This window comes from Solanum stenotomum, chromosome 3, assembly GCF_019186545.1.
Source record: "Solanum stenotomum isolate F172 chromosome 3, ASM1918654v1, whole genome shotgun sequence".
Classification (NCBI taxonomy): Eukaryota; Viridiplantae; Streptophyta; class Magnoliopsida; order Solanales; family Solanaceae; genus Solanum; species Solanum stenotomum.
In genome coordinates this window covers 15,061,846-15,075,413 of record NC_064284.1, presented here as the reverse complement: position 1 = coordinate 15,075,413, position 13,568 = coordinate 15,061,846, and the positions used below count along the sequence as shown (strand labels likewise).

At 36.0% G+C, this 13,568-nt stretch overlaps 1 protein-coding gene across 2 annotated transcripts; it reads right to left on the bottom strand.

The window, feature by feature from the left end:
• Window positions 1–156: 156 nt before the first annotated feature.
• LOC125858462 (uncharacterized) lies at window positions 157–11,407 on the bottom strand. Of its 2 annotated transcripts, none has more exons than XM_049538249.1 (12): window positions 11,277–11,407; window positions 8,377–8,449; window positions 7,905–8,285; window positions 7,604–7,818; window positions 6,599–6,916; window positions 6,161–6,371; window positions 3,103–3,195; window positions 2,862–2,953; window positions 2,557–2,674; window positions 2,368–2,453; window positions 761–812; window positions 157–682 (listed from the first exon to the last, which is right to left on the bottom strand). In XM_049538249.1, the coding sequence occupies exons 2-12, from the start codon at window positions 8,383–8,385 to the stop codon at window positions 167–169; spliced, it is 2,091 nt and encodes a 696-aa protein (XP_049394206.1). In that variant the 5' UTR covers window positions 8,386–8,449; window positions 11,277–11,407; the 3' UTR covers window positions 157–166. The 2 variants fall into 2 exon arrangements, with proteins under 2 accessions (XP_049394206.1, XP_049394207.1); XM_049538250.1 differs by lacking the exon at window positions 11,277–11,407 and adding an exon at window positions 8,961–9,268.
• Window positions 11,408–13,568: the final 2,161 nt, after the last annotated feature.

The following is a 13,568-nucleotide window of genomic DNA, read 5'->3' as shown; positions in this document are numbered from 1 at the left end:
GGCAGTGGCCAGTGCTTGACTGGGGAAAAAGACGCTGCAAGACTGCCCTTCGTTACAACTCCCAACCTCCATTCCCAGTTAAAAGAACTGTTTTCTCCTCGAAGCTGAAAATTAGTCAATCTTCTTAAACCATTGGCATCTAGGTATATACAAGGGCCATCTTTTATCAGAAACAAACTAAAGTGCTACGAACAGCCTCAGAAACCAGCGAAGCAGTAGTCTCATCACCAACGCTTATCGTGGTTTGAGTTGATGTAATCTCTATCAAGGCTTCATTGGGCTCCGAGATGAATATAAGTGATACATTTTCTGATCCATCAGTACTCTGGGCATGCTGTGCAGCTACTTTCATACCCATCTTCTTTAAAGCCATCAGAAGGGAGTCCAAGTCAACTCTACCCAGAAATAGCAATGGCCTAACTTGCGAAGAAAGCACTTGCTTGTTTCTAAGAACACACCGATACTTTCCCTGCTCAATGAGCAACTCTCCCTTTAATCTTGCAATATTTTTTCCCTGTATCATTTTTGTATCAATGAGCAGCCCAGAAGCCATGTCCATGGCAATGTCCATATCTGCAAATGTTTTCAACTTGGGCACAACTACAGTTTCATTTTCGGAGAAACTATGGACCGAAAATTTGGGGTTCCAACAGCTAATATGGGGCCTCAAACTCTCAGGGACCTGAAAAGAGCAAGAGAGGCAGTAGCTATAGAAATATATTGAACAGTTCAGTTTCTTAGAGCAGAAGAGAGAGCCTACCAGCACATGTTTAGGTTGTAATATCTTTAGTAAAGGTATAGCTTTCTTTAGCCTGCAAACAGAAAATGAAGTTTGTATTTGTAATGAGACGAGCCAGAAAGGTAATTGAAGAGCTACAGATCTGTACCTACTTGAAATAAAATAGAAACAATCACTCGAGTGAACTTGATAATTATACAACATAAAAATAGAAACAATCACTCGAGTGAACTTGATAATTATACAACATACTCAATGAGATCTTACAATGGGGCCTGAGGAGGGTAGAGTGTATGCAAACCATACCCCTACCTCGTGGAGATAGAGAGGTTGTTTCTGGAAGACCCTCAACTCGAGTACAACAAAACAAGGCAGGTATGAAAAAGTTAAAAACAACAATGAAGAAAACATAGCAACTAATAAGGAATTAGACAACAAAATAATGCGATAACCGAAACACAATAAATAATAAACAAATGATGATAGAAATCAAAAGCAATACACTACAAGCAGTGGCGAATTTAGAGCCAAAAAAAAGGGCATCCGCACCCGTGGTATTTTCGTAAAATTAGATATTTTATATGTATATTTTTTAAGATTTTGTATAATATTATATTCTTGCACCCGTACTACAAGAAGTCTAAATGGTCCACATGGTTAAATGTTGAGCTTTTGACCTTGAGGATTAAGGATCAACTTTCACTTCAATACATTTTACTTGGTGCACCCATGTTCGAAAAATCCTAGATTCGCCTCTGACTACAAGAATAAGGCTAATACTACGTCAGACAACACTCCACTACCTACTAACCTTCTACCCTAATCCATAACCTCCACACCGTTCTAAGGTCATGTCACTCATGTACTCGATAAGCTGAAGTTGCGCCATGTCTTGTCTAATCACCTCTCCTCAATACTTTTTCCAGCCTGCCACTACTTCTCCTCATACCCAATATATCCAACCTCTCGCACCTCCTCACTGAGGTATCTACATATCTCCTCCTCACACACCCAAACCATCTCAACCTTGCTTCCCTCATCTTGTCCACCACGGAGGCCACTTCCATCTTGTCCCAGATATCTTCATTCCTAATTTCATCGTTCCTAGTATGCCCACATATCCATCTTAGCATACTCATTTCTGCAACTTGCATCTTCTGAACATAGGAGTTCTTGATTGGTCAACACTCTGCCCCTTGCAACAAAATTGGTCTAACCACTACTCTGTAGAGAAAATGACTAAACCACTATACCACCTCCCCAGACTCCTTTAAATGAGAAATAAACCAGTAAACATTTCAACTTTATTGTTTGCTGGATAAATCAACTCACACTAAAAGGGATCGGTTCCTAAACCATCCAGGAGCGCAATCTAATGGTTCTTCATTAATTCCAAAACTCTACTATAAAGTTCCTAGAAAAGATAATCATATGGTAAGCAGTAAAGTGACTTTCGATCAAACATTCTCTACTTTTCCAACAAACATCCTTTATCTGCTTCTTTTTCATAAGGCACCTCTTAATCCTAGTTGCAAATTTAGTGAATAAACTACACATATAGCACCAAACCTATAAAGAGTGTGCTGTCTGCCACACATGAGATAGGGGATCAAAAAGAGTAAGCTTACTTTATTCCAGAGATGAATGAACATTGAAGGACCTTCATTGACATTGGCTCAAAAGGCAACAAAGCCAACTTGATATCAGCTCTTTCCTGTGAAATGTGAGACATTAAAAATATAGTCAAGCCTCACATTAGTCAAACAACCAGGTGCATAAGATCTGAAAATATGAAAAATCATATAGCAGTTAGGCACCTCAATGATAAGCAACGAGTTAGGATCTGCACACCAACGTTGAAGGAGATGGACAACAGGGCCAAGTCGCAAACTCCAGTGAGGACAGAATACTATGCAAGGTTCCTGCCAACTTGTTCTAAACACATAACATTAGACTATGTCAACGATGTTGATAGTCACAGACAACAATGAAGTCAAAAGATGTAAAAGGATAGAAAAGTGTAATAAAGATAAAATACTGTCTACGGCAAGCTTCTTAAGCAGGTTACTGTGCTCATTTCTTTAGCTTATATCTTGACATGAGGGGACAGAGTATATCTTACAGGAATTTTGATGAATGTATTGCAGGAGATACGAAGAGCTTTTTCTCGTTTGACAGCTGAATATGCGTGAATAGTGGTTGCCCAGAACAAAACTGTGGATCCACAACATAAAACAAAAGGAAATACATTATCTCTACTTATGACTTTAAAAAAAAGATGGTAACAGTGACTTGCGACTTCTGTTTTAACAGCAAATGATTAAAATCACAAGATTCATAGTGATAATAAGTTAATGTAGTACTCTTTCTTGCAGTTGACTGGACAGCCATTCAGGTATGATATTGGAAAATGCCAACAACTCTTCCGCCACAGAAGAAACAAAGTATATAGGAACCTACAGCACACAAACATCCAGTTTATATACATGAAAAACATATTTCATCTGACGCAAAGTTAGGTATCCACAACCAACTGTACTAAAATTAGATACAAAAACGAAGCAAAACTTAAGAATTGGAGGACTCTTGTCCATGTGCATTGATCAGAGACAGATTCAAAACTAACTCTTTGCACAACGGATGGCAATTGTCCACAAGTGCATCTAATATCTGGGAGACAGTCTCTCGATGCTCATTCCTTCACACTATCAGGATTACAATTAATATTAACTCTGAATTTATATCTCCAATAGCAAGTCCAACAAACTGCACTGGAAGATATGGGGACAAATGCTATGGATCTCCCCTCACTGAAAGTAAACTCAATTTTCATACCGATTAAGAAAAGATAGTCTCATGTTTCAGAAAATTCCTGGAGATCGTTAAACTCAAATTCCAATAAATTATTAAGATGAAAAGAAAAAAAGAAAAAAAGAAAAAAAAAATTGTTGAAGTATTTGGCTAACAACATAAATACTTATTGTGAGAAATATTGAAAAAGAATATTATTGAATTGTTGTTGTTGTTTACATTATTACATTGAGACCCTATTTATAGACTCTAGAATAAAATCCTTTACCAAGTAGGATACTATTTAGTATTCCTATTTCTATTTCTATTTCTATTCCTATTCCTATTCTAATACGATTGTATAAACCTATTGCTATTCTAATAGGATTGTATAAACCTATTCCTATTCTAACACTCCCCCTCAAGCTAGTGCATACAATTCATGTACCTAGCTTGTTACAAATGTAATTAATACGAGGACCAATGAGGGGCTTGGTGAGATATCTGCAAGTTGATCACTCGACTTCACAAAATTGACAATCAATCTCAATGTGCTTGGTCTTCTCATGAAATACTGAATTTGATGCATAATGCCGATAAAACACAGAGTGATAAAATTACAGTGTTGAACTTCCCAAACCAAACTTGCAAAGACTGTTTCAGACCATAGAGTGACTCACATAATCGACATACAAGGCTACTAAACTCCACCTGAGCAACAAAGTGCTCAAAATCTAGTATAAAGTATATGGATCATGTTGGAATTAATAGATGAGTCAATATTAAACAAGAAAGTCACCGCAAAATTGGCCGGAACATGCTCATACGCTGGAGTATTAGATTTGATGGCTGAAAGTGGTCACAATCTAAGAAATAAAATTATATGGGTAGCGTCGAAATGATGGACGACCCAACTAGAAAATAGAAATTATATAGGAAAGGTTGGATTGATGGCACAACCCTATTGAAAAAGAGAAATAATATGGGTAGGGTCGGAATGATGGCACGATCCTACTGAAAAAGAGAAATTATATGGGTAGGGTCGGAATGATGGCACAACCCTACACAAATCAGATTTGAGGAGTCACCGGAAAGACGAATGAAACTATGTAAATCGAGTCTGAGGAGTCACTGAAAAGACACACGGTGCTATGCAACTCAGATATGAGAAAGTAGTTCGTAAAAATTCACAGCACTACGCAAACTAAATATGAAAAGTAGTCCGGAGAGATGCACGGTGCTGCGCAAATCAGATATACAAAAAAAATAAACACCGGAAGGATGGCATGGTGCTACACAAATTAAATATGAAAAAGTAGTCACCGGAAAGATGGCATGGTGCTACATAAATCAAATATGAAAAAGTAGTCACCGGAAAGATCACATGGTGCTACACAAATTAGATATGAGAAAGTAGTCACCGAAAAGATGGCACGATGCTACATAAATTAAATATGAAAAAGTAGTCACCGGAAAGATGGCACGGTGCTACACAAATACCGACGGATATGGGGTTGACACAAAACAGCCCTAGAAAGTCACCGGAAATTGATGCACGGTGACCTATCTGTCTAAGTTTCTTCCCTTGAATATGGGGTTCATGCATGTATCATTAGTCTTACTTTTGTTAACATAATCATTGGCCAGACGGACAACATATATGGGTAATAGCCACCCGCCGGCAGTGGAAGCTCTTTGATTCTCTACCAAGATCGTAGGCTCTGATACCATGTGAGAAATTGAAAAAGAATATTATTGAATTGTTGTTGTTTACATTATTACATTGAGACCCTATTTATAGACCCTAGAATACAATCCTTTACCAAGTAGGATACTATTTAGTATTCCTATTTCTATTTCTATTCCTATTCCTATTCTAATAGGATTGTATAAACATATTCCTATTTTAATAGGATTGTATAAACTTATTCCTATTCTAATAGGATTGTATAAACCTATCCCTATTCTAACACTTACATAGGATTTTTGAGTTACATCAAACAAAGGCAAGTTTCCTAATTGTTGAGATTCTTGATAGGAAATAGTAATAGTTAAGATAGTGTACACTTGACTAACATAATTGTTACAAATATTTTAAACTCCCTCAGTCCCATTTTATGTGGCACCCTTTAACTTGGCACAGAGTTTAAGAAAAGTCTTTTGAAATTTGTGGTCTAAAACAATCTTTACATAATTGTAAGCAAAAAAATAGGAGGCATCAATCAGGAAAGATATTCCTAAAAAATACTCTGCTATTTTATTATAAACACAGTTGCTTCCTTTCAAGCAGTAAGTTGCTCTTCTGCATTCTAGATATAATTCTTTTCGAACTAGTAAAAATGGCAGCAAACAATCTATCTTTCCTTTTCTTTTCAAGTCAGAATAATATATCTAATCCTTATCGTGTATAACTTGAATATTATTCCACTTTATGCTTCTCAAGGTGAAAATTCTCAGCACTATCTGCATTTTCCACCCCGATACTGCAAGAAAAGGGGTCTAAGGAACACAATCTTGGTACTGTTTTTTGGCTAAAAATACCGATCTTCTAGTGTAAATTGATGTGACAATCACCTAATCACTTGTTGAAGAATTGATATAACTGCACAAACATGCAATCTTACAACATACCTTTAAATTTGAAGATTCTAGAGAAAGTGATATGTTCTCCAACAGCTGCAACATGACTCCGGGCCGTCCAATGGGAATAAGGACTGATCCTCCATCACTAATAGTGTCCAACGCACATGAACATATAAAAGATACTTTTTCCATCTCTTCAGAGTACTCATCTGAATCAAGCCATGATTCAGGTATTGTTTCCCAACAACTACCAATATTACTGCACGTGTGCCAAGTTTCAAAGACCATTACTTCCCTTCCAGAAAATATGTAATGGTATGGAGGAAGATGAATAAAGATGAACCAAACGATGGATGGAGAACAGGAGAAGATAATCTTTGAAAGGAAAAAGAGAAAAAACCTAGCCTATAAATCTTATCTCACATATGCATGCCGGACAGCTTCAGTAGTATATATAATATTCCATATAATACAAAAGGAATGTACCTTGAATAGGAACTGCCAGTAGCACGAGGGAAATCATTCTTTTCACCATCAACATCATTGCAGGCTGTGAAGTCTGAATATAATAGAACATCACTTCTTTCAAGAGCTTTGTAATCGAAACTGGTTGCAGTTGCTGATGCAAAAACAGAGCCAGAAAGATAAATAATGTTTCCTTTTGGACTCAGAATATTCCAATTACAAGCACCTATCTCTAAACCAGAACTCAATGCTTTTATGGTCAATGAGCCATTATAGTAGGCTTCTTCAGCATACTTAAGGAATTGAACCTTCTCCATGCAACCCTTCATATCAGCTGCACTGAAATTTTTCTTATTACTTGCGGATCAACAAGCATCAAACCATAACAAACACATAGAACTTAGTTTCTCTGTTTCCTTTTTCATTTTTGACAACTGGCTATGAGCACCAGGTCCATTTCTTTCAGACTGGGATGAACATTCAGATTCGTAACAGAACTTGTAAAACTGTCCATTTCCAAGTCAGTAAGTTTTTAACCGAAAATATGCATCCACATGTAATTATATATGGTACTGAAACGGAACTGACTGCTACATACTTTCCACTCTTATCCCAAGCTGAAAATCAATACTATTTTCATGTCGCAGTGTAATGCCCACTCTATTGAGCAGACAACTCATTTGCAAAAGCATATCCTCAAGTTCACAGAAATAATTGAAGACTATGACTTAAACTAGTATATCGAATTTAGGATGAAAAGGGTGTGTGCTTGCATTGGTGGAAAAAATTATGAGATCCCTGAATCATGTGTTCCTCATTTTTTTAAGGTACGTTATTTCTCTGTGTTTGTATCACCTAGAACATTTACATCCAAGTCCATCCTACAAAAAAAAAAAGCACAGCTAGAATTTTAAAACATAGGTGCAAGTAGCAGACTAGTTCTAGTAAGTTGGAACACACTAATTGATGAATCACAAGAAATGTGACAAAATAGATCTTTCAATTAAATGAAATAAGAAGTGATACCTGTATATGGACATCCATCCACCAAGCTCTGTCCTTTCACTGCCTAAAACAATATCCTTTAGTGCCCTAGGAAGTAGTTCAAGTTTTTCCCATGTCATCCATTGAGGGCAACCAGACTCTTCAGGCCCATAGAATTGTCTCAACTCCATATGCATGGAAATAAGGTCCTCCATCATCAGTTTCCCTAGTCTGGAAGCTGCTTCCGTTGCATATATCTAATGAGATAACCACATTAAAAAAAACATTTACCAGCATAAGGTTCATTGTATTTATAAATGCAAGAAAATATCCTTTCTATCACCTTTGCTCTGAAGTCTTTGAGGCGGGTAAGAAAAGGTAACCCTAGCATACCCATAGGACTTGAGATTAGTACCACATCTATGGAATAAATACTCCAAAGCTGCAAACTTTTCACAGTTTTATACCAAGGCTCAGCTTGTATCAAATTTTTGGAATGAAAAAGCTCCGAAACTTCCTGTCTTACAGACTCTGAATTTGATGAACTTTGGCCGCTATGAATAGAAGCTTTCTCATCAAGCAGGGAAGAAATAACAATTGGTAGGGGAGAAAATACAGCTAGGGCTGAAAGGTCCAAAGGGCAGTCAAGTAACACCCGGAAACCACATATATTAACTATGTGGCATGGTGGGAAATAGTAGCCCCTGCCCTCACTTAAACATGTCTGCAAATGTTGGATTCCATGAACATGATGTCAGTATGTACTACAATTATATGCAGGCAAGGCAAATATGCAGAGAAGGGAAGAGACTTACAAACTTCATGGAATTGAAGAGTGCTAAAGTTTCTCAGCAACCAGGATATCTTAATGTTCCAAAGGATATCAGCCTATAAAAGAAAAAACTAATAGGAAAAAAAGGAACTTAATAACACAAAAAGGTAGTATTAAAAAAGTAGTATAAAGTAGTGGCAGCTCATGATTCCAGGAACAGGTCAGTTCAAAACCAAGAACAGCAGAAACTACTCTTTCTGTTTGATAACGGTAGTGTCCGGGCCAGCTTGCCCGTACCTCTACTAATTCCACAAGATACTTGCTACCTCCATCAGCAAAGGTACCAAGTAACTCTATCCACCAAGGCTTAGACAGATGGCAAGAAATCACCTAATGTATTTGTCTTCGTTGGGATTTGAACCTGAGACCTCATGATTCTCAATTCATTTCATTGACCTCCACGCAACAACCTTGGGTGAGCAAGAACAGCACAAACTACATGAAAGCAGCAATATGGATCTTTTGTTTTAATACTAGGAGGATTAGATCTTTCAAACTTCTTTGTATTCCCTGTTAAGAGAACAAGTTTATTGGGTGCACAGTTGATGGAGGAAATTAAGTCCATACCTACTACCAGTAAGAAAGCCCCTATCAAAAAGGGAGCAGGCATTGGAAGAAGTACTGATTTGGCAGTCTCCTTGCACCCAACAGAATACCACAGAAAATTGCAGATATAAACAACCAGTTGAACCAAAAATCTAAATAAAAGGATCACTTCCTTCATATCACTGATTTCATTCTACAATTATCCTATTTTTTCCTATCTCATTGTTGTTGCTGATGTAATGCCCCATGAGTCCATGGTTTCACTCTCTTCTTTTTCTTCACTTTTTTATAAAGCCCGCATTTACACTTGAATTTTTGAAATTCAGAATTGACCCTTCGAAGTATACTGATCAATCCTCCAATGGTATAAAATGGTATACCATATAGATGCTCTACTAATTTTCTTCTTATTTGCTATGAATAATAAGCTATGAAACCTCTACTATGTTTTTCATTGCCTTTTTTTCCTTGGTCGTGTGCTCTATTTGTGTCCATCAGCAGAAAATCTTAAGGATAGTGAACTTTGGGATTCCTTGAATCCAACAGAAAATTTGGCCTATCAATCTGAATAGAAATGTGTAGAGCTTAAGCATTGGAAACTCTCCCCCACCCTTTGAAAAATATACAGAGATTATTATTCAAATTTTGGTGGGATTACATTACACTCATGTTTGGTTTATTCAAGTCAAAAGAACATCAGCAAATAGAGAATCCTTCTTTTTGGATGGCTTTAATCTATATAAAATACTGCTATGAGAGGTGAACTTTCAGGCGGCATGCATTTACATCAGCTATTTAGCAAACAAAAAAGGGAAGTGCAATAACAATTACACAAAATATACACTGCAAGATGCTTATAAATGAATTTCCAGAACACACATCCTTGCAGAACTCCTAGACGGAAAATCAGTTTCGCATTTTGTTATCCTAAGCGAAATAGAGACTTGAGGTATTGTTTCACACATATTGTCCCCAAAAAACATGGCAGAAAGTTTCAACCAGAATCTGAAATACACACCCCATATTTATCATGCTCATACCTCAAAACAATTTAGACAAACATTCTAGAGCCTAGATTAGTTTAAAGATCTCCTAAAATCAGACAACTTTGAAGGGGAATCAGGAAATGGTGATTTTGCTGTTATAGGGCTTTTTTTCTCGGACAAAATGAGTACCACAAAACCAGGGAAGATGCTGAAGTTGAATGAACATTATCTTCACTTAAAATCAACAATAATCTGCCGGTATTTGGTTGGCAGCACTGAACTTGGTGAACTCCGACGGAGAGAGGGTGAAAGGGTTCTGAATGGGAACAAAGAGGAGAGAAATGAGCCAAAAGAGGGGGTGGGGAATTATTTTTTTCAGGGAATAGCTGAAAAGGGTTCAATATTTCGTTTATTTGAATTTCCAATTAAGTTGGTTTATATGGTGAGCTAGCGAGAAATTATCAGGAAAAAAATCTTGCGAGATATTAATTTTGGTTTTGTGACAAACTTGTTCAATGTATCAAAATGTGTCTTTGGGGTTTATTTTGGAAGGTGAAATCACCAATAAACTCATGCAGTCATGCTTACCCCAACAAAATAAAGGCGGAATGCAATTGTAAAAACATTAAGCATTCATTTGACTCCGCAAGTCATTCATGATAAACTTCGTTTTCAGACTGAATTATAAAATAAGAAAACAGTTCAAAAAAAAATGGAACTGTTAACTTTTAAGTTGTAATAAGGAAAACAAGAAAAAGTAACCAACTAGATAGATGCATTAGAGCTACGAATCTGCTTGATAGAATCTCAATAACAACACAAACTAAACATCCTCAAATTCTCTAAGGGTTGTTTGGTTTGCGAACTAATGTATCCCATCCCACGTGAGAGGTGGGATAAAATAACACCTAGTTAAATGGGATAAATTGAGATATCCTGGATCAAAATACTTTGTTATTTGGTTGAAGGTATAAATTTATCCTGATTTATCCTGTTATCCCGGGAGAAATTTATAACTTGAACGAAACAAAGTATAAATTTATACCAAAACTTAATCATAGATACTCCATATTATCCAATGAACCATACCACTATAGAACATTACATTAAACTGTTGAAGTGTGTGACCATGATCCGTTCGTTCGTAGAGCTATTTACTCAATCGCAGACATTTCTGGAACAACTCTAACAGGGACAAATAGTCAAGCAACTGTTAAAGAGAGAACACACTTTTATTTGCTTAATTGTACTCTCAACAAAAAACCAAACCTTTGCAATCATAGATTATTAAAACAAAAGATTAATAGAACTCTGGAAGAAAAATATATATATAGAGAGAGAGGGAACTTACCGTAGTAGCCGTGAATAGAGTTGACGGCAACAGGCGACCGGCGACCGGCAACGAGAGCAGTGAACCCAAGAACTTACTGTCTTTGGTACTAGGGCTTTAATCCCAATTCTCAATCAGGGCATCAGGTTTTCTTAAAATAATAAATAAATAAATAATAATTAAAAGCGCGCCAAAATTTTGAGCAATTAATCTTATATATATACACATAGGTGTAGTTCCACATATTCAATAAAAAATTAGTGTAGTGTGCGTATGTGTCAGTGTGACTTAATATTTCTTGTCAAAAAAGTTATATTTAAAAGTAATTATCTTTAAATTAATGCATAATCTTTTTAAAACAAAAAACATCTGTTAGCCGTTGTTTCCGAGGCATTATCTATATCTATATCTATACTATCTTAAAAGCATGACTCTTAAACTGAATGTTGAATTATTATAATATCCCCAATTAAACATACTCAATTTAATTATTTTTATTGTATTAAAAGTAGATACCCTTTCATATTAAAGGACTGTGATTTTCTCAAAGAGATGTGACTTTTCCAAAAGGTTGCGACTTTTTTGATGGGTTTTGACATTTTCGATGAGTTGTGACTTTTTTGAAGGGTTGTATTTTCAAAGGGTTGTGACTTTTCCGAAGAGTTGTGCATTTTCCGATGAGTTGTGACTTTTGCAAAATGTTGTGATTTTTCGAGAAAAGGCCCAAAATAGTCTTTCATCTTTGGGTTAAGACTCAAAGTCATCCTTGAGTTTTCACATGGAGCATTAATAGTCCCTCATGTTTGCAATATTAGTGCACTTTTGGTCCTCTCCAAAATTTTGCCTATTTTTTAACATTGATTTTAGAGCAACCTTCACATATAGCAAACACAAAATTCATATTTGTATGCTATAACAAACTTTGCATAATTGCGCTCCATAGCAAACATAAATATGTATATTTCGCTATACATATACAAAAGAAAGCAGTTATATAATCTGTTTTGGTATACATCTACAAAAAGATCAATTGCATAAAGTGAGATAGGCGAGTGAGTGAGCGAGATCTGGGAGAGTGGCGAGTGAGATATGGGAGAGTGGCGAGTGAGATCTGGGAGAGAGGAGAGAGGAGAACGAAAATATATGTATATATACAATTTTCACGCATTTTATACATTTGCGTTTTTGTATAAAGTGAGAGAGGGAAGTGAGAGAGCGAGATCTGGGAGAGTGGTGAGTGAGATCTAGGAGAGGGGAGAGAGGGGAACGAAAATATATGTATATGTACAATTTTCTCTCGCTTTATACAAACAAAAACGCATTTTATACAATTTACGGTTTTTGTATAAAGTGAGAGAGGCGAGTGAGAGAGCGAGATCTGGGAGAGTGGCGAGCGAGATCTGGGAGAGGGGAGCAGGGGAACGAAAATATATGTATTTATACAATTTTCTCTCGCTTTATACAAACACAAACGCACTTTATACACTTGAGTTTGTATAAAAAATGAGAGAGGCGAGGGAGAGAACGAGAGTGGCGAGCGAGATTCACCAGGAGAGAGGTTAAATAGCAATAGTTTGCTATGGGATACAATTAAATCAAACTATATTTATAACATTTAATTTGAATTAATAGTTTGCTATTATATACAATTTTCTCTTGATTTTATCCATAATTTATATATGGAATGTTCAATCGTCATTTTATATATTTAGTAGAAATAATAACTCCATGTGAGAAAATGTGAGAAGAAGAACATTTTATTTTGTTTAGTAAAAATCGTATGACAGGTAAAGTCAAGAGGTTCATGATGACGATTTCACTTGCAATAGTACAATTTTTTCTTCTCTTGCAACGTCATATGTTAAGATGTTCTTAGTTTAGCTATAATAATATTTTTATTGAACACAACAAGGTGTTCTTCTTCTCACCTTTTCTCACATAGAGTTATTATTTCTACTAAATATATTAAAAGACGATTGGACGTTACTTACATAAAATTGTGGAAAAAATTAATGTTAAAAAATAGGCAAAAGTTTAGGGGAGGACCAAAAGTGCACCAATATTGCAAACATGAGAGGCTATTAGTGCTCCATGTGAAAACTCAAGGATGACTTTGCGTCTTAACCTAAAGATGAGGGACTATTTTGGGCCTTCTCTCTGATTTTTTCGATGAGCAGTGACTTTTTCAAAAGGTTGTAACTTTTTTGATAAGGAACAATTAACACCTATTCATACTACTATTTGTTAGCTATAAAAAGAGGGTTTTTTCTCACTTTTAAACTACGATTTTTTAAAATTTTATATTCTTCTTCT